Raw genomic sequence first — 21,540 nt, 5'->3', positions numbered from 1 at the left:
CCTATGATAAAGCGGGGGCAACATCGATAAGTTCAAATACACACTTAAGTCTGATTTGCCATATGCAACCCAAGACTGGGTACTCACACATAAAAATTATCAATCTTAATATCAAATCCACCACCATTGCCTCAGATGTGATTCCATCGTGTAATTTATACTGAAAAAAAGGGTGGTTCGTTTTGGACTTTTGGGCTTGGGCTTGGCTCCTGTGGCTCTCGCACACCACCACGGCACCCGCCGCTGCCCACCATGCTGCGCTCGCTCACAGCCGCCGCCAACGCCATGGCAGCCACCCGCCGCCTCCTATGCACGGCAACCGCCGATGTGGCCCCCTCCCTAACCCACATCCTCGCGCTGCCGCCCGTCGCCCCGTCGCCCACCGCCGACGAGCTCGCGCGCCTACTCCTCGCGCACCACAACCCCTTCCACCCGTCCGAGTCGCCACTCCAGCTCCTCTCCGGCGGGGGCGTCTCCCTCTCCCAGGGCCTCCTCGTGCAGATCCTCCTCCGCCTCCGCGGCGCGTCCAAACTCGCGCTCTCGCTCCTCAACGCCGTCCGCCTCCACCCGTCCGTCTCCTCCCCGCCGAACGCCGACGCCTACGACGCCGTCGTCGACGCCCTCGGCCGGGCGCACCAGTTCGACGCCGCGTGGCGGCTCGTTGTCGAGGCCGCGGCGGACGGCGCCGCCACGCCCCGCACGTTCGCGGTGCTCGCCAGGAGGTACGTCGCCGCGGGATTGACCAGGCAGGCGGTGCGCGCGTTCGATGACATGGAGGCTTTCCTAGGGAGGGAGCCCGATGCCCAGGAGTTCACCACCCTTCTCGACACGCTCTGCAAGTACAAGTACCCCAAGGTTCGTCATCTGGATGCCTAGGTGGTAATCTTCTTGATTTGATTGATTGCGCATAGTGTAAGGTCTCTTAACACTGCATTTCTGGTTTCCGTACTATGCTTGTTGTAGCTTGTAGCCTCTTCTTCTATATTGAAGTGTCTGGTATGATGAGGGGCAACTTTCATTGATTTGTTTCAAGTTTTACAAGTGTGAAGCTTCGATGAGTATATGAATACATTCAAGTGAAGATTGTGTTGGCTTGTTATGTCTATAAATATATGAATGTGCTCCCCCTTAAGCTGTTTGTGGTGCACCATGACTCTTGGCTTTGCATTGTGATTTGGTTTTTGTGATCTGCAGTTTGGTAGGTTAAAACTGAACATTGTTGTAGTTTGATGAGACGTTTCATAGTAATGAATTGGTGCAGTTGCAATTAGGCAGATTCAATCTGCAATTTTTTCTGTTTTCGTCTTAATATCATGTATACAATTGATTGATCATGGATTTGCTTCTTATTTAGTGCAGTTTGTGGTGTCCAATTTGCTTAAATGCTAGATGGCATAAGCTTCAGGTTTAGCTTCTTGCGAATCTAGCTAACCGTAATGATAAAGATCTACAAGAAACTGAAACCTTTTGGTATCTCTGTGAACAATCCTTCAGGGAGCAATGACAATATCACAGTTCATTTCTGGAAGGGAAAAAATAATGGCAACGCTACTAATTCAAAGAAATTATTATCTAGACGCAATCTTGTCTGTCAGGATTTCAGCATAAGCATTATCATGTCAGGTTAATGAAATGCTTGGCATGACAACTAGATCATGCTTGCAAGATGGCAGAAAGGATTAAGTGCTTAAATTGCTTCCTTGGTTGATCATGCATTTTTAGTTTTTTATGAGTATTATAAGTAAGATTTCTACTCCAGATATTTGATTTTGGACATTTCCACGTGTACAAGGATTATGCTGAGCAATGGTTTTGGAGTTTCCATCTGGATGTGTTTACAAATTACAAAGCTTGACCTCTGGGATTTTGATGAATTTGGAGTTACCCTTTTGGTTTTAGTCTCATTTGGATGTCTTCCCTGTGAATGTTTATGGCTTTATGCAATCTTACACAACAATTCAGGAACTGACTTTTTTTTCCTTGCTTGAGAATATGGTGTAAATGAAGTGGTTTGCCCTCATGTCCTCATAAATTTTTGTATCTGTAGCTTCAGTAGCCAGTAGAGAAGCATTTCTGATTTCTTGGGCCTGTAACTTATGTGATGCCATAATAGATCAATTTTACCAAGTGCTTGCATCCTAATGCTTTTGGTTTGGCTGGAAGTTTTTACTTCAATTTGATGCTCAAGGTATGGTAGAAAGTTGTAGAGATATTTCTGGACGAAATAGAAACAGTTGACTAAAAAGTATCTCTATTTCATCTACAATAGAGATGTTATTTGCTCAACAAGTGTTTGAATTGCATTAATCAGCTGTCACACACCTTTGGTGGGGCTGATAATGTATTTCTAATGTACCCACTCGCATTTTTATCACCATTGCAGGTTGCTGTGGAGGTATTCAATAAAAGAAAATACAAATACGAACCAAATGAAAAGATGTACACTATCCTAATTTATGGCTGGTGCAAGGTAAACCGAAGTGACATGGCTCAGAAATTCCTAAAAGATATGATTGATCATGGGATAGAGCCGAACATAGTGACATACAACATTCTCTTAAATGGTATCTGTAGGCATGCAAGTTTGCACCCTGATAACCGGTTTGATAGAACAGTTAATGCAGCTGAGAATCTCTTGAAGGAGATGAATGACAGGGGAATTGAACCAGATGTAACGAGCTACTCAATCATCCTGCATGTTTACAGTCGTGCGCATAAGGCTGAGCTATGTTTGTGTATGTTCCGCTCGATGAAGGATAGAGGCATCTGCCCCACAGTGGCAACCTACACTTCTGTGATCAAGTGCCTTGCTTCGTGTGGAAGACTGGAAGATGCTGAGAGTTTGCTCGGCGAGATGGTTAGTGAAGGGGTGTGTCCCTCCCCAGCGACCTACAATTGTTTCTTCAAAGAGTACCGAGGGAGAAAAGATGTTAGTGGCGCTCTTGAATTGTACAACAAGATGAAGGCTCCTTGTTCACCAACTGCGCCAGATATTCACAGTTACAATATATTGCTTGGAATGTTCATCAAATTGGACCGACATGAAACTGTTATGGAACTTTGGAATGATATGTGCGAGAGAGCCGTGGGTCCTGATCTTGATTCATATACCTTGCTGGTTCATGGTTTTTGTGCCAAGGAAAAATGGAGAGAGGCATGCCAGTTCTTCATGGAAATGATAGAGAAAGGTTTTCTTCCCCAGAAGATCACCTTTGAAACACTGTATCGTGGTCTTATACAAGCGGACATGTTAAGGACCTGGAGAAGGCTGAAAAAAAGGGTTGATGAAGAATCGGCAAAATTTGGCGATGAATACAAATCGTATCACATCAAGCCTTACAAGAGATGATATGCTGCCATCGAAAAGATAGCATGTATATTCTTTTAATTTCTTGCAATCTTACCATCGTATGTATGTCAGCTTGATTGGAGCACAGTTGGAAGATGTATCATGGTATTATCATTCCAAGGTGACCTTTCTACCAAACATGAGCTGAGGAGCAGGCGGGAAAAAAGGAAGGGCGAGCAGACATGTGCCATTAATACACTGATTTCATCCTACTCATGCATCTGCTGTCTATACAGTAATCTGGTATAATGATTCTTTGGTGTGATCGGGTGGAGTTGAAGGTGAAGTGCTGTATTACTGATTTCAGATATTTATCTTTAATTTTTCATGTGAGCTACATCTAACTGAACCATTTCACCTGTTCATGTATTGCAGAAAGGTGTTCCCCTCAGAGACATCAGACTATTGGCGGAGAGGGTAAGTTCTACTGCCGAATTTCTTGCGTCCAAGGCGTCTGTTTGATGGTGCTGGCTTCAATGCAAACTTTCAGGACATGCAGATCTCCCAAAAAAAAATCTAGTTTGTGGTTAGCCTTTAGCCATAGAGTTGTTTTCGTTTTAGTCAACAATCATGTACTATTATGCTGTGGGCATCTGATATAGCAAGTTATCCACCTGTGAAAATTGTAGCCTCCCTTATTTTTTTCTACTGTTGTACTTATAGTCTTATACTGCCTCGTTTTCAAATTACTTCGCATATTAGGTCCCGTTAGTACCTTTGACCAACAATTACATTATTAATATATAACTTTTGTCATATTCATAAAGTACTTTGGAATATGAGTCTAATGACATTGATTTTATGTCACATGAAGTACATGGAACATGAATCTAATAACCTCAGTTCGGTGTCACATAAAGTACATGTTAACATAGAGGAATTGCTGGTCAAAAGGCTGTCCTTACAGGACAAAACCTTCGCCACCGTGTACTTTCTTCCCAGCCTTTGAGCTGCATGTATTATGATGATTATGTTTGCTAATAATGTTTTCATATAATTTGGTCTTTTGCATGTGGAAAGAAGGTTGCACAAAGAGATATCATTGATTCATTGCGTGCATGAGAACAAGCTAGATGTGTTTTTTTCTTCTTCTTTAACTGGATTTGGGATCTTGTGGTAGTCTTCGATCACAATGATTCTTTTTATCCATGACAAGAAATATCTCTCACCAATTATTGGTGCCCAAGGGTCCCATCTCCTTGAGCTTGTCCTCAAATCCTAAGTATAAGCCTGTGGAAATCTAAAACCCTAATATTGCCTTTCCAAAGAGAACACCACAATACTTGTGATAAATCCCACAAAAAAACTGCAAAAACATAATCATGTCAAGCCCAATATTTGCATCTAAAAAAACGTTTCAATTCCAATTAGCCAATAAATTCTCGAATATAGTTCTACCTCTCCAAAATTTGTCGAAAAAAGTGGTGAGATCCCATTTTATCGATAGTGACCTCTAGTGAAAAGATTGGGCGAAATGGCACATTGTTTCATCCTTATCCTTTCATTAGACATCTTAGATCTATATGGCCAATTGAAAGTGCATCTTATCGGGTTTTCATGATTAAAGACAAGACAATTGATACGACTAATATATCGACAAATTTATTTCAGTAAATTAGTCCACATATGTGAGTGTGACTCCTACTTTTACATCTTCAGGTGGTTACCTCCTTCAAACTGTTAGCATGTAATTTATAGGTCTTTGGTGAATCCAAGATTCACATCAATGTTAGTACAATTGTACTATCAGAAAGGCAAAAATAAAAGAACAATGGTTGAACTCCCAAGATAAAATCCTCCGACCAAAATCCCAGGATTTTACTCCTGCCATTCAATCCTTTTGTTTTTCCTAGCCTTAGTACTTTGAAGTAATTCTACCCAGTACTATTTAGCTTTGTGAGTAGAGTGTGTGCTCCGTGAAGCGAACCCTATTTTCCCCTACTCAGAACTGCCAAGAAATTTCTCCAGTACCATCTAGCTATGTTTCCCTTGAGATCATCTCTGTTAGCTCTGGTACATCTGAGCATAACTTTTTCATGGCACTTTCGAGCCCTTCTCAATTTTCTTCAGCCCTTTGGGTCTCACTATCAATATAGGTCCAGCCATTCGGAACCTCCAAGCTGGGATCTAGCCTTTTTCTGCACCGTTTCTCTTTGAGAACAACTATGCCGACGCCGGTACTTCCAAGCATCTTCTATCTTTGTAGAAAAGAGCCACCTTTGAACACACCCCATAGTTCTGGGATTTTTCCTCTGGTGATTCTGGGCTAGTTCTTCACCAATCGTCACTGTATTGGTTAGCAGTAATGGATAGGCATGTGTCGAATTGGCCAAATACCAGTGTAAGGAGAGCCCTCAAATGATCATTATAGCACGCATTTTACTTTCTACTCCCTCCGTCCCAAAATAAGTGTCTCAAGCTTAGTACAACTTTGTACTAGAGCTAGTACAAAGTTAAGACAGTTATTTTGTCTCAAGCTTAGTACAACTTTGTATTAGAGCTAGTACAAAGTTAAGACAGTTATTTTGGAACGGAGGGAGTATGTATCAATTCTAGAGGAAAATCAGTGGCCGGCATAACAAAATAAGATTGTATTCACACTCTGAAAAGGATTGTATTCACATTCGCCGTGAGTATTCAGTTGCCTCGAAGCAATTGTCGGCGAATCATATGTCTATCAGCAAGCTTTCAGAGTAAGATATTCCAGAATTCATTTTAAGCCGAACGCAGTGTAAGTTTATGCAGTTAGATTCCCTGACTGGATCAGGAGTTACACACGCGAAGCTTATTTATACATCAGCCCCGAAGAAGATCGAACGACAGAGCAGCGAACCCGGACTGAACTTCCATATGTGCTATACTGGGGTCTGCCAACTCGAACGAAATCGAGTTGTGGAAGATGTCGGAATTTATGTGGCTGCGCTAGAGAAGTAGTAGAAGAAGCTTACATAACGCGGTCTCCGGGTAGCTACGCTCCTCTCCTGCAAATTGACGGGAAGGAACGTTGGTTCCTCAACTCAAAGAGCAGGTCAAATGTTGTCGGATTTTGCACAGTGTTGTACTAGCAACTTACAGTCTTGATTGTGTCCTTACAATAGATGGCTGCAGCGCGTCGTAGTGCCCGTAGCCGTCGTAAAGAACTCGGACCGGGTTGTCCTTCCCATACTCCTGACCATACTCTGCTATGATCCTGGGGCTGTCAGCGCCCTTGGTGTACATGTGGACGGTGATGGGCATCCTGCAAACAGTGTTGACATTCCTCGGTAGCAATTATGTTTCAGAAGATAAACCTACAGATTGATCACATAAGAAAGAAAGGTGCCTACCCAAGAACATGTGAGCACATGAGCAGTTCAGGTTCTCCTCCCCAGGCATGAGGCTTCCTCATCTTGCGCACATAGCTCTCGAAATTGCCTTCGAGGAACCTATCCATCGCATCGAAGATCCGCATCGAAAATGATCATGTTACTTTTGTTTTTGCAGGAACAAAGAAGTTCATGTTTAATTCTCTTATTTAAGCATATGTTTTTTGCAGGAAACAAACGGCTCAGATGTAAAAAAAAAATGGTAAGAGGAGGAAAGAAGACTTCACCATTCGGTATCTCCTCTTCGCCTGATGAACTCATCTGCAACCTGGAACAGGTCAACAGGCGGGTCAGCAATTTCTTTCGCTAAAATTGCATGGAATGGAACGGAATCATCAAGTGATGAAGCGGTTGAGCAGTCACCTTTGCTCGGAGCTCGTCGGCGAGTTCCTTCTGGACGCTGTCGCTCGGCGACTGCTTGCCTCTCCTTATGCAGGCGCCGTAAGCGACCGACCGGAACAAGCATCTCCCGTCCCCTGTGATTCCTGAAAAACGTGAAGGGCAGCATAACTGTATAAGCTCAGTTCCCAATGTTCAGAGATGCAGATGGCCTACTCGATCAGCCTGAACACCACATCAGGATCAACCATTTGGAGAGTTTCACAGGAACAGACAGCCCCGTAAGCTTGATAGATACCCAGTTACTAGCACACATCCAAGGTAGGGTCACCCTTTTTCTTCTTTTTCATGAAGTACAGCTATGTATTGATCTTCCTTGTTGAATATATAAAAGGAGATGCATAGATGGATACCCAGTTATGCAAAGGCTGCTGCTCTAAACTAGCCATGCAGTAGTAGAGGCATACAGAGATGCTAGCAAAGTAGAGGCATCTTAACCAGCCGATTAGTTTAATACCGCTTCAAATCAGCACCTACATGTACTTTCTCCCGCTCTTTTCTCCCCTGTAGACCAGGCTCAAGATCCTACTGATCACAGAATTGCGTCACGTCATGATCATCAACAAAACACAAACCCCCTTCAGAACAATCCCACATGGCGAAAAGAAGGGGGAAAAAAAAAGCTCTCCTCCTGTGATGATCATCACCAAAACGACCCCCCTTTTTCATCTACCAAATAATCAATCAAAGCTGGAGAGGCAGAGGGGCGTACTTACGGATGGATCGCAGCGGCGGGAGCTCCCGGTCCGACATCGGCGACGACGGCGGCGGCGGTCGGCCGGCCCTCTTGCCCCCCTTCCCCCTCCTCTTCCAGGGAAAGGAGGGGAGGCAGGCGGAAGGAATAAGCAAAAAAAGCAGGAACGGAGAGCGAGAGGAATGTTATCGCTGCACACGGAACGGAACGGGAACAAAAGCGGGCGGGGTCGAGGGAATCGGGTTCGCTTTTCAGGCCCCTTTTCTCCCTGTCCCGGCCGCCGGGGTGGCGGCGTGCCGTCCGTCGCCGCCGCCGCGTCCCATCGAGCCCGCCCGCCGACGCCCACCGACGGCCGACGCACCCCCCCTCCGCGGCTGCTTGCTTGGTTTCCCGCCACGAATAACCGGGACCTCCTAATTAAATCCCCTCCGGAGCCAGCGGCGCTTCTCGGTGCTCCTCCCCTCCTTCAGAACCGGTCGACCACCAAGTGAAACTTGACGGATGGTTGGCAAAATCTCCTGCTCCTGGCAGAAGCTAGAAAGCACAATCATCCCGTGCGAGTAACGGGGCGGCACGTGATGAATGAACCCGACTCATTCGTTGGCGCTGTCAGACGCAAGCCGTGGTGGCCGGTCCTTTCTAATTTTTCTCCTTTCATGCATCCATTCAGGTCGGCCCTCGCCGTGTCAGTGTCATTTTCTTGGCGAGTCCTCCGCATCTTTTCACCCATCAACAGCGGATAATCGGTGACAGGAGAAAACGAACCCACCTGGATGAGCAAGCAGCAGGATTATCGTCGTAAGAAAGAAAAAAAAAGGATTAAATCTCCTTCACAGATCATGGGGCCCACGTGTCAGTGAGCAAGCAGAGGATCGTCGTGTCGACCAAAAGGAGAACAAACGGTTGCTTGGCTGAAATGGAGAGAAGCATCTATCTGATAACAAGGCAAGGCTATATATACATTGTACAATGTGATGCGATGACAAGGCGGCAAGAGGGGGGAAATGCCCTACATCACCCCACCGAGGAGGGGGGGAAGAAGCACTAGTCTCTTTCAACTTACTTAACCCAAACGAAGGAAGCAGCAGCCACGGCGCCAAAGTGGAAGAAGAAGCAAGAAAAGAGGGGAGATGTACAGATCCTACTGACGAGCCAGACCCCAAAAACCCTGCCTGCTGCTGCTAGCACTGGTAGAGGGAGAAGCCCCGGTTCTTCCACAGCGAGCTCAGCGTCCGCCCCAGCTTCCTCGACTTGGACTTGCACAACGGCTTCGACTCCCGGTGACACACCATCACCCCGCCGTTCCCGTTCCCGTTCCCTCCCTCCGGCGCAGCCTGCTGCTGCGGCTGCGGGACCTGCTGTTGCTGCGACGCGGCTTGTTGCCCCCCGTCACGCTGCCGCTGCTCCCGGAACAGCTTCAGCAGCTTCTGGGCCTTCTCCCGGCCCCGCCCCGTGCCGGTCGCCGAGACGGAGACCAGCGACGGCACCACGCCCTCCTGCAGCACCGGCGCGATGCACTTGTCGTCCCCCGCGCACATCGCCAGCAGGCACGACACCGCCTGCTCCTGCTCCGTCGGCTCCCCCGTGTCCAGCAGCATCGCCAGCGTGCTCACCAGCCCCGGGGTCGACATGATCTCCTTCCGACCGGCCGGGGTCGCCGCGAGGCTGATGGCCACCGCCAGGGCCTTCTCCGTCCATCCGATGCCTTCCGACACCGAGGAGTCCGTCAAGAGCGTGTGGAGCGCGTCCACGATGCCGGCCGACAGGAGCGACGGGATGCTGGCCTGGTGGGTGGAGAGGTTGTACAGCGTGTAGAGGGCGTCATGCTTGCAGGAGCTGGCTTTCGGGTCGCTGGCGTCGTGGTTGTACAGCCGGTCCACTAGGAATGGCACGGCTTGGGTGGAAGCGATCACGCTCTTTGCATCGGTGAGGCAGGAAAGGTTAAGGTAGAGCGCCGTGGCTGCAGCAGCTAGGCGTGGATTCGACGTCATCTGCTCAAGTAGTTCCACTATTCCAGCAGACAACAGAAGTCCCTTGTTTCTGAAATAAACAAGCATAGGGTTTGGTAAGCAAAAAATGGATATTCGAATGTTCAAAGGTCAACTAGCTGCAAATGACAAGCACCATTTAACTGAAAAAAATAGACTTCATACCTATTATTATTGACTGCAAGGTTGAAAAGAGCCATGGCACCAACTTCTTGTGCCTTCTCATTTCCTTCTTCCACGGAATACCTTAAGAACTGAACTAGAGCCTCAGCGAACCCATTTGAGCCCATCTGGATCCTTGCTTCCTCGTCGTCTTTCAGCAGATATCTTATCTGCTCAACCAATCTGCACTGGCTCAGTATGTTGTTTCTTTCATTAAGCACCAGCAGCAAGTTCCGATACCCCTCATTCATATCAAACTCAAAACAAGAGCTATCATCCAATGTGCCTGATTCGCTGTTTGCCGCTTCTTCTTTTCTCTCGTTCTCCAGGGGAACCACCTTGACACCCTTGATGTTGCTAGTGTCAAAACTATCAACAGACACACAGCCCGTCGCCTGGGAGTCAGTTAAAGCAAGCCTCCAATTTACATCAAAGGATCCCGGTGGACCATCTGGAACTGGAAAATCATTCTGCTCGCACCAGCTGGAAATCATGGCCTTAACACAGTAGTTTGGAGTCAAAGACAAGTGGGCCAGTTGTTGCTGAGTCTTGGGACATGTGCTGTGACCATCATTAAACCATTTTTCAATGCAAACACGCTCATAAGTCTGACCAGACGAAACAATAACCGGGTCATACATCAGCTGCAAGGAAATGGGACATCTGAGCTCCTCAGGAGGGATCGACATGTTTTCCGACCTTGGACCACTAGGTCTACAATTGAATGACCCAAGCCTCGAATTGAAAGACCCAAACCTCGAATTAAATGATTGAATGCTCGAAAGCTGTCTACTGAATGCTCGGCTGTTACCGCAGGTGCCATACATGTCATCCATGCCTAATACTGTAGGCGAACATGGGGCTGATCCTTGAGAATCGGTATCATCACCTGCTTCACTTCTGAAAAATTTCGAGTATTTCCTCATGAGATTGTACAAGTAGGACACAACAAACTCCTTCCGCTTATCATCTCCAGAACGAGCCTTTTCAATTAGCTTTTTGAGGGCTCTTCGCTCAGTCAATGCTGCCCTGGAAGAAGTAATTCCCAGCTTCAGAGCAGCCATATGAAAGACCTCAAGCTCCCCACTATCGCTGGAACTGTTCATTTTGCTGTTTCTCTGGAGCAAATTGATGATCTCATCGCCAGCTTCCTTCTCTGATTGATCCAATGTAAATACAACCTCCTCCAACTCACCGATAATCTCTACAATCTGTTGCGCATAGACGAGATCAGGATGTCAGGATATACCACACAAATTTACTAAATGGTTTAACCATAAAATAACTGGGCATAATGTGGGATTTGTAATCCAAGGAAATCAAACAGAAGCACACTTAGTTCTGCTAATTATTAGAATTTTGCACAGCATACCTTATGGCCAATATCTTCTGTTACTATGCTTTCTACACGCCTGAGACTTTCCTGAAGTTGGCTTCTTGATTTCTCAAACTTCAAATGCACAGTTTCTGCAGTGATGGCCTGAAAGTGAATATTATCACTTTATCAGTGTAAGAGTTTGGCATTTTAATTATCCTAAAGACACAAATATCAAAAATAGCAATGCCGCAAATGCCCCATGGAAGGTTTGCAACTAATTATATCAAGAGTGCTCTGCAGGGAGGGGTAAAAAATCTTACCAGGTACAGCCGGCTGCAATCTGCACAATGTTGAAGAAGACCTTTGGATTTATCCAGAGCAACATGCAGTGAACAAAGTGCCTGTATGCCAGACTTGCTTCTGGGCCTTGATGCTTCGATGAACGGGAAAATCCCTAGAAGTTTAGAAACTGCAGGATGAAACACTCTGCACATTCCAGCGTGTAACTGCAAAAAACACAATTTCTTCAAATTAGGCAGCCATACACAACACCCCCCCCCCCCCACAACCCACCCCCGCGCGCGCAAAAACAAGAGAAGATACAAGGTTCCAGTAATTTCTAATCAGTATTATTTGCTTTATACAGTACAAAGCTGTTAGATATCCATCCTGTACAAGTAAAACGGAATCAAGAGTGCTGCTAGACTAAGATGTAAGTTTACAAAGCAAATCAAAATAGATCTCATTAATCAACAAAAACAATAACTACAAATAATCTGCAGACCACTTAGCTTGAACAACAGATATTGTCATTGAAAATCAAGAGAGAACCACAGTTAAGATGGTACCTTGGCATCAATAGCCAGAAGGGGGCTCTCCTCGACCTCCATTGCGTCCATGCTTGACTACCTCGTGAGCTCCACCATCTGGTTGCAAGATTCAGCAGGAAAAAAAGAGAGTCAGATCGGCGGATCACATCACTCTCAGTTGCAAGCATTTCAGACCGGTGAAAACAACAGGCCTGGACTTGGGAGTACAGGACAAGGCAACGTTCCCGGCACCAGTACGAAAGGAATGGATAGGAATGGTAAAAAATCTACCCGCTGCAAGAGCCTACGACACAGTGCTCTCCAGGAGGCGCCTTTCCGAAAACCACCAGCTGAGCACGACCTTTCCATGCTAGATTTGAGATGCGCGGCTCCTGGAGCCCATGATTTTGACCAAGCTCGCTTCTTTTCCAGCAAGCAAATCCAGGGGGCGCATTTCGCTCACCGCGTCCCCTCCCTCCCCACCCCCAGAAAATACTAAAACGAAATGGAATTAGGATGAGGTCGGCAGCTCGCTCGAGTTTCTCTCGGCCTGACAAGTAGCGTGGAATTTAAAGCAGCAGTTTCCTCCGGAGTGGGCAAGGCCGGCCGGCCACGGGATAAGGAGTGCTCTGAAACATCGTTTTCAGCTCCACAAATCTGCCATCCGAGCTCGTTCCTCGAATGAAATGCCGAAAATCCATCGGAAGGGGGCTTTTCCTGGCGTGAAACTAGCACGCTGGAGCCGCGCGAACACGGCGGGCTCCCTCCCCGGAGATCCCCAATGGCGGGGGGAGCTCAGAAGAAAAGGAGCCGAGAAGCACACACGCGCACAGAGAGACACACAGCCAGCTCCTCGGACCACACCCAAGGCCACATCCCGCCCCGGCAAAGCTCACTCGAAGACCTAACCTCTCGGACCGAGCAGCGGGCAAAGGAAAAAAAGGCGAGCAGCGATCCATGGCGGCAAGGAGACGAGTCGAAGTAAACACGCACCGTCTCGAGCGAAGAGGGCGAGGGGGAATGCCTCGGGAGGGCCGCTGCGGCGGGAAGGATCTCTCCCCGCGGGTGTCTCCGTCGGTCGCCGGCGGCGGGCGGCGGGGTGGGGGGAGAGGCGAGAGAGGAGAGGAGGAGGGGGGAGGGGGGAGGGGGGAGGGGAGGAATAATGCAGAGCGGGGGGGCGTTGGAGTGGTGGATTTTATTCAGATGTCAGGGGTAGGGGGGCAGCGACTGAAAAAAAAATAGAATGGGATATGCCACATCTTCTCTTCTCTTCTCTTCTCTGGGGTGTTCATTTAATTTAATTTAACAAAGTACTAAATGATTTATTAGTGGAAATAATACGGTTGAAGCTTTCATATTTTGTGGTGCGATGTGGTGTGTGTGCTGATTTATTTATTTCGCACACTGCTTATTTGTTATGCTCTTGGGTCTTGATGGAGCCTGGATAACATATCTATATCATCAATCAGAAATGTAAGCTTGTGATTATTAGCTTGCCCAATACGGGAGACGTGGACGTCTTGTGGTTGGTTAGTGTGCATGTGTTGGTTCTCAAGTGTGCCTTGTGAAAAAATTTAAACAAATTTCGTGTTGAAACTTTGGAGGTTGGGTGCCCTCCTTTTTTGGGTGTGTGTCTTCTTTCCCCTGTGTTAGTCTTTGTTTGGTTACTAAGGAATGAATCCACTAGTGAAACTGATCCATGCGTGGAATCGATTGACCCCACCCTGTCACCAATCCCTCTCGTTAATTCCATCGTTGTGCGTGGATTTGTTCCACATGTGAATGGCGATTCCATTTTATCCCGTGGTTTAGAGTGCAACATAGTGGATTGACTTGTGGATATTCCACGCACGGGTTGAACCAAACAAGTTTTTGGGCATCGTCCCGGAACCATTCCACGCCTGGGTGATACACGTGAATCAAAATGAGAACCCGACTGATACACGGGGTCAGGCTCAAACCAAACAAGGCCTTATGGGTTTCTAGATATGGTTTTGTTTTGTTTCTCTCAAAGGCAAATCATGGAGTAGAACCATCTGTGTTGTGCTCCAAGGCGGTTAGGGTTCAAGTGACTCCGTCGACGCCGCCGCTGGCCTGCCTTGTCTCTGGTGGCTTTAGGGCGAGGTGGACCCTAGCCCTTGTCGATGAAAGGGAAATTGCTCCATTTTTAATTGGAGTTTCCAATCCGATTAGGGTTTATGTCCTACTCATTGAGGTGAGGCGGTGGCAACTCATTGAAAGATGGAATAAGGTCCTTCCCACCTAGCCCCTCTTTCGGCGTCTTCGGTGGACTGTAGGGGTGTGCGGTGGATGGATCTCTCCCTATGGGTATTTACGGGGTCGCTATTGTAGTAGTGGCGAGCACCACGGTGAGGGGGGGAAAAGCGAGAGGAAGAGGGGTAGGGGAGAGGAATAATGCAGAGCGGGTGGGGGGATGTCACGGGTAGGCGGCAGTGATGAAAAAGAAAATTGGGTATGCCACATCTTCTCTTCTATAGGGTTTTAATTTAATTTAAGTTAGTCAAGTAATACATGTTTTGATGGAAATAATATGGTTGAAGAGTTCCTTTTTGTGTTGTTTGTTATTTATTGTTCAATCTTATTATTAGTATTATTATGCTCTTGATGGAGCCTGGATAAGATTTGTATGACATTGGAAGTGTATAGTTTGATTAGTTGCCCAATACGTGGGATGTGGACGTCTGGTAGTTGATTATTGTGCATGTGTTCGTTCTCAAATAAGTGTGGCTTTGCTATTTTTTACAAACTTCATGCTGAAACTTTGGAGGTTGGGCTTCCTACTTTTCTGGGTGTGTGTTTTCTTTCCCTAAATCATTGTTTTGTTTTGTTTATCTCAAAAAGCAATCATGCAGCACAAGCTACCATATTGTATTGTTTTTTTTTATGGTTTGTAACGGCATATCGTACCAGAATAACCATAAGAAATGGTATGCGCTTGTCTTTAGAAAATTCAGGTGATTGTAACTGTTGATAATAGCACCTAAACATACTTTAATTAGGTACGGTACTTATATTTCTTTTTAGTATACGTAGGAGATTGCGAGAAAAGATTTCGTGAATCATGTCGTGTTTCCCGTCTTAATTAAGCTCCATGTAGGTACATATCTTTTATGTTTATGAAGACATGTCAAATACATGTAGTAGGAAACGATCCCAATCAAAACGAGATGACCTGGATGGCATGTCGTCCAGCCCTGTTTCTTTCTCCTGCCCTTTCCTTTGTCATGTATGACACCGATGTTTAAACAGCCAGCTTGGTCAAAACTGTTGCAATGTTCCCGTCTCCATTTCACCTAGAAAACACAAAGAAAATGCACAAATTCACCGTGGTTTGCTTGCAAGTACTTTTTCCGTTTATAAATATAAATCTTTTTAAAGTTTTCAATGTAGACTAAATATATTTATATACGTTCGTAGATAGTATATTGAAATATCTAAAAAGAAGTAAATACTACTCACTCAATAAGCTAATATAAAGTGTTTAGATTATTAAAATAGTGTTTTAAATGTTTTTATATTACTTTACGGATGGAGTATTTCGAAACGGAGGTAGTAGAAATTAGGTTCTGCTGTGATGGCTCGGCGCAAGTTGCAGGGCAAGCAGCACATATGATTGTGTTGTGGCACGCCCCAAAACACGAAGCCAACTTGCCTTGTGCCCCAAAAGTTGCCGCCCTCCACGGGATGGCGTCCATCCCTCTCTAAACAAATGCGTCCATCCATTCATCCTTCCACTGGTGATGGAGCAGCAGCAAACTAATCGTGTGATGCCGGATTAAAACAAGTGAAACCCGAGATCAGCACAGAGATCTAGCTAGTGCCAGCATAGTGCCCACATCTCCAAGTTGGGGCCTTTTATATGCTTTCATCTCTATGGATCTTTGATTCCATCAGATGCCGAAACCAGACAGGGAGGAAATAAAGAAACCAATCTTGACCTGCCGGTTAGATTATCATGCACTAACCAACCAATTAATCCAAGGAAATGTTAGTTAAGTAATTGATTAGCTAGTTGGTTATGCGTCTGAACGGGCCCCTCCACTGGTGTGGCCGGCGATTCCATGCGCTCCCCCTTTGGAATTTTAAAAACCGTCGGAGTTAGATCAGCCCTTGCTTTCTGGTGGATCGATCCACGATGCGCACAGACCAAATCATCCGCATCGACCCGATTTGAATCGCTTAATTAATCTGTGAAAGGCGCGGATATGTGGTGGCCAGGAGTTTGTATGTGTTTTTTCCTGGATTATTATTGTGAGATGCGATTTGGCTTTAGGCGACAAGCACTTGGAGGCACGGACGAGCGTGTCGACGAATTATTAGGGGGGCTTTGGTTTACCATCGAGCAGAGAATATAAGGAGAAATCTTCGCTGTTTTCTGCTGGGTGTGATGGCCGTCGCTCCATGGAGTGCACTGACGGAAAGAAAGGAGGGGGGTGGAGGATAATTGACCACTCATTTGCTTTGCTTTGCTTTGCATGATGTAAATTGCCCACCTAGTGGTTACATATATGTGAGCTAGCCGGTCTATCTCATGACCTAGCTATTGTCTTCGTTCCTTTGCTTTAACTTTTTCTTTTTTTACTTTCGAAAGTGCTGGATGTTTCTGCGGCAACAACAATCTTGACACGAGTGACACTACAGTCCACTACCAGCGTTTTCCCTTTAGAATTGTGATGATGATGATGGTGTCCAATGGTTAATCGCAGTTCGTTTTCTTCCTTCTTTTTGGGTTGACAATGCTCCTGGTGCACGTCAGAAACCCTGGGTTTTCGCGTGTGTGCCAGCGTCGCATTGCCCACCGCCCGCGTAGTCGCATAGATCAGTGCTGGATGCGATGCGATCCGCTGGCAGCGCCACGTATTATATCCTGAGGATTGTACTATGCGTGCGTCACCGGTGTCAGTCCGTCCAGCTGGCCGTCTCGGGGCTCGGGCTGATCGGAGCCAGCCACGGATGGGTTCATTAATGAGCGAATGCAGTCGTCGTACGAGATGCTACTGCTGCTCCAGCAGAGGCAGATGTCGCGATTTAACCGAGCGGAGTGGGAGTGGGAGTGGCGCCAGCCACGGGCGGAGCGTGACTCGGACCAGGAGATGCCAGCTGGCCACGGCCAGCCCAGGCAGGCGCCGCGCAAGCACTCCACTCCCTCCGTCGACGCAGGTGCTGGTGCTGCCACTGCCACTGCCATTGCCAGCGAGTTAAATCGTGCGGCGCCTTGCCCCTTGCCGCCCCCACGCCAAGTGTCGGCGCCTCCCACTGAAAAATGCCACGTCCTCTCCTCTCATCTCCGGCGCACCCGGCTGCTACTACCACTAACTAGCGCAGGGTCAACGCGACTACGCGAGCGAGATTGGTCGTGGCTGTGGCGGACGCAATGAGGGAACCAGACGGAGCAGTGGCTCCAGTAGCAGCCCCCGGTGGATGGATCGGGCAGTCGGGCACCCGTCCCGTGGTCCGGCGGGCTGATGATGATGTGCCTGCCACGAGGTCACCGTGTCGCCAACGACACAAATGTCAATGGCCTACCCGAACAGGGCTCTCTGCTTGCTCGGCGTTGGCGTACTGCGCTCCGGCCGGTCCAGGGGGCCATCAATGATTTCGGGATCCTGGGGATCCGACGGCCGGGTGTCGGGACGCACACGTGGACGGCGCCGTACGGGGCTGGGTTGATGGCCCTCGCTGACCCCCGGCGGGTGGCTGGCCGGCCGCGGACACGCTGGCCGGCGGGCGCGCTGCGGCGGGTGGTGAGCTGGCTGCGGCCATCAATGGGACAGCTCAGCCCGGCCGTGCACGCGGCGGCATCACGGAATGCCCGGTGCGGTGACCACGGACCGCCCCCGCACCGCGCCCTCGCCCCTTTCTTCGGGGCAGACGTGGCGCTGTGGCGTCCGTGCTGTCGCTGCTCTTCTTGGCTCGCGGAGGCACGTTTTCTTTTGGCCGCAAGAACAGCGAAAACTGCACTGCTACTGGTGTTATGCCTGCATGGAGGAACTAGGGAGTAGGGAGTATTAATCTGGGTGGCATTTTCACGGCGAAAAATAATGTGTTTCTGTTGTTTCGAATTATTTGTTTTTGCTCTGTTCCAGATTCTCTGGAATAGCGTCTTGCATGTCTGGTTGGTTCAGTTCAATGGTCCTCCTGCCGCAAAAAAAAAAAAAAAAAAAGGTTCAATGGTGCTCATTCATGGCGCGATGGTGCGCATATGCTTGTAGGTTGGTAGCCTTGTGCACGTCTTAATTAGTAGTAAGAGTCTACACACGGTCGTCTCCTTTCCCTTGTTGGGTTGGGAAATTCCGAATTTAATCGGGGGACCGATCTTCCGAATATTCTGATTTTATGTGGTCGTCTCTCGAAGCTGTTGGATTATAGGTGGGTTTAGGTTCATATAAGATAATAATTTTTGGTTAATCTCTATGACCCATGTGGATGTATGACAAATGACACAAAGTCTAGTACCATATTGTTACACTAGTAAGAGCGAGATTCTTTTATAAGGATTGTTCTATCACATGTCATTGGAAGCTTCGAAAAAGGAGTCGTGCACGCGAGCTTCTCCGCCGCCCGTTTTTATATTTTAAATGTTGACAGATGATGACCACCTTGTGGCTCATAGTTATGAACGTGTTCTCGGTCAGTGTTGTGGATCCTGCAGGAATGATTGCTCCTGAAGAGGAGAAAGCGTTCACGGAGGCCACCACTATCTTTGCGGGAGCCGTTCTTAGTGTGGTTGGAGACAAGTTGATCGACACATATCTTCATAAGCATGTTGCCAAGAAAAATGTTGGATGCGCCCGAAGCTAAATTCGGCATAACCGATGCTAGAAGCGAATTGTATGCTATGGAACAATTCCATGATTACAGGATGGTTGATAATCGTCTTGTTATGGACCGGGCTCATGAGATATAGTGTCTCGCTAAGGAGTTGGAGCTCTTGAAGTGTGAGTTACCAGACAAGTTTGTCGAAGGTTGCATTATTGCAAAAAAACTCTTGGATGGAGGAACTTTGCTACTTCTCTCAAGCACTTGAGACGTGAATTCTTTGTTGAGGATGTCATTGATCATCTAAGTGTTGAGGAGCACTTGAGAGCAAAGGACTCACAAGCAAAAACGAGAGAGGGTGCTTCTAGCGCCAGTGTGGTGCAGAAGAAATTTCACAAGTTCAAGGAAAAGAACTCTGCCGAGCAGAATACTACCTTCAAGAAGAAGGGTAAGAAGAAAGACAAAAAGAGACATGGATGTTTTACTTGTGGTTCAGAGGAACATTGGGCAAACAAGTGACCAAACAAGCACAAGAAGTCAGGACAGAATTCCGAGTTTGTCAATGTGAATATGAGCAAGAGTGATGGGGCAACTAGGTATGGTAATTTGTTTACCGTACTTTTAGTTTGTCGGTCCATCGATTTGTGGGTGGACACCGGGGCCAATATTTATGTGTGTGCTGATGTTTCATTGTTATATTCTTACCATGTCGCACGAGATTGCTCCGTCCTGATGGGGAATGACTTGCATGCTTCAGTTCCTGGTGTTGGCAAGGTAGATCTGAAGCTTACTTTGGGAAGGATCGTGCAACTGAAGAACGTGCAACATGTCCCCCTATCAAAAATAATCTCGTTAGTGGCTCCCTTCTATGTAAAGAAGGGTTTCAATTAGTATTCCAATGAATAAAGTTTTCATATCTCGATATGAACTGTTTGTTGGAAAATGATATGATTGTGGAAGTTTGTTCCGCCTTTCCCTAGCGGATTTTTGTAACAACGTCGTGAACCAAGTACATTCTAGTGTGAACGAATGTGAGATTTGGCATTCACGTCTTTGTCACATTAATTTTTGTTGTATGACGCCGCTAGCTAAGATGGATCTAATCCCGAGTTTCACTTTAGCCAAAGGCTCTAAGTGCCATGCGTGTGTGCAAGCTAAGCAACCTTGCAAGCCTCACAAGGCTGGGAAGGAGAGACACCTCGCACCACTAGAGCTCATACATTCAGCTCTGTGTGGGATGAATGATATGTTGACTAAAGGTGGAAAGAAATATTTCATGAGGTTGATTGACGACTCCACTAGATCCTTCCAAGGGTTATACCCAAAAAGAAGAAGAAGATTTCTTTGATACTTACTCATGTGTGGCTAGACTCACAACCATTCAAGTGTTACTCTTGTTAGCTGCCTCACATGGTCTCCTCGTTCATCAGATGGACGTTAAGACGGCTTTCCTTAATGAAGAGCTAGATGAGGAAATTCACATGCAACAACTAGATGGTTTTGTAGTAATCGATCAGGAAATAAAGGTGTGCAACCTATTGAAATATGTGTGTGGCCTCAAACAAGCGCCTAATCAATGGCATGCTAAGTTTAATACAACTTTCATATATGTTGACTTTGTTGCTAATGAAGCTGACAAATGTGTATACTATCACCATGGTGGGGTGAAGGAGTTATACTTTGTATGGATGTCAATGACATACTGATATTTGGGACCCACCTCAACGTCATTGAGGAGGTCAGGGCTTTTCTATCTCATAACTTTGAGATGAAAGACTTAGGTGTGTGATGCTTGCGATCTGTGTTGGGTTTTTTGTGAATAGGAACAGGTGATGCAGCACAATATAGGTAAGTATTTCCTTCAGTAGAGAACCAAGGTTTATCGAACCAATACGAGTATCAACCAGCCCCCGTCTTCAGCGACTTCACACAAAAGAAACAATCACTTGCACCCAACGCGGACAAGAAGATTGTCAATCCCCTTGGACTCTTTATTTGCAAGCAAGTAAAGTGTATATATAGAAGTTTCAAAGTGAAAAGTAAATAAAAGGTAAATTAAGGCAGCAAGGTATTGTAGCGTTTGTCAACTTATAAGTGAATAGACCCGAGGGCCGTAGTTTTCCCTAATGGAATCTCTCATGTAGTAGGCATATGGTGGGTAAACAAATTACTGTTGGGCATTTGATAGAAAAGCGCATAATTATGTGATATTCACGACAATGTTCATATGTATATAGGCATCACGTCCATAAGCAAATAGTTTGACTCCTGCATGCACTTATTACTATTACTCCACTTCAAGAGCGCTTCTATGCTTGCCTCTCCATGTATTAAGTTCATGGCAAACAAAGTAACGCTTGGAGAACGATAACATGATGTAGACAAAGAGAACTCAATCAATATGAATTAACACATCAATTTATCCTTAGTGGTAACAATACAAAGACGTATCTTGTCCCCTTCTTTCACTCCGATATAGAAACACGTTAGATTGAACCGACTACAACGCACCCCTCTCACTTAAGAAATATCAATCTAGTTGTCGGAACTATTTCAATAGATCGAAGAGATTTACGAAGCTATGATTAGAATTCACATAAGACTCATATATTTATCATGAATAATCTGAATATAAACCCACAATTCATCGATCCCAACAAACGCACTGCACAATAG

At 46.5% G+C, this 21,540-nt stretch overlaps 3 protein-coding genes across 3 annotated transcripts; 1 reads left to right on the top strand and 2 right to left on the bottom strand.

Moving 5' to 3' along the window:
- The first annotated feature begins 200 nt into the window (after window positions 1–200).
- On the top strand, window positions 201–4,107 carry LOC123445036 (pentatricopeptide repeat-containing protein At2g13420, mitochondrial-like). The gene is made up of 3 exons (XM_045121952.1): window positions 201–855; window positions 2,384–3,630; window positions 3,725–4,107. The coding sequence occupies exons 1-2, from the start codon at window positions 253–255 to the stop codon at window positions 3,347–3,349; spliced, it is 1,569 nt and encodes a 522-aa protein (XP_044977887.1). The 5' UTR covers window positions 201–252; the 3' UTR covers window positions 3,350–3,630; window positions 3,725–4,107.
- Window positions 4,108–5,925: 1,818 nt separating this feature from the next.
- LOC123445037 (OVARIAN TUMOR DOMAIN-containing deubiquitinating enzyme 4-like) lies at window positions 5,926–8,422 on the bottom strand. The gene is made up of 6 exons (XM_045121953.1): window positions 7,830–8,422; window positions 7,078–7,199; window positions 6,942–6,982; window positions 6,676–6,774; window positions 6,423–6,587; window positions 5,926–6,330 (listed from the first exon to the last, which is right to left on the bottom strand). Exons 1-6 carry the CDS (start codon window positions 7,864–7,866, stop codon window positions 6,318–6,320), a joined length of 477 nt encoding a protein of 158 aa, XP_044977888.1. The 5' UTR covers window positions 7,867–8,422; the 3' UTR covers window positions 5,926–6,317.
- Window positions 8,423–8,714: 292 nt separating this feature from the next.
- Window positions 8,715–13,250, bottom strand: LOC123445035 (U-box domain-containing protein 45-like). Its single transcript, XM_045121951.1, has 6 exons — window positions 13,078–13,250; window positions 12,124–12,201; window positions 11,596–11,781; window positions 11,330–11,437; window positions 9,961–11,168; window positions 8,715–9,847 (listed from the first exon to the last, which is right to left on the bottom strand). The coding sequence occupies exons 2-6, from the start codon at window positions 12,172–12,174 to the stop codon at window positions 8,989–8,991; spliced, it is 2,412 nt and encodes an 803-aa protein (XP_044977886.1). The 5' UTR covers window positions 12,175–12,201; window positions 13,078–13,250; the 3' UTR covers window positions 8,715–8,988.
- Between the last annotated feature and the right edge of the window lie 8,290 nt (window positions 13,251–21,540).

Source organism: Hordeum vulgare, chromosome 3H (genome assembly GCF_904849725.1).
Source record: "Hordeum vulgare subsp. vulgare chromosome 3H, MorexV3_pseudomolecules_assembly, whole genome shotgun sequence".
NCBI classification, from domain to species: domain Eukaryota; kingdom Viridiplantae; phylum Streptophyta; class Magnoliopsida; order Poales; family Poaceae; genus Hordeum; species Hordeum vulgare.
This window is presented reverse-complemented; position numbering and strand designations above follow the sequence as displayed.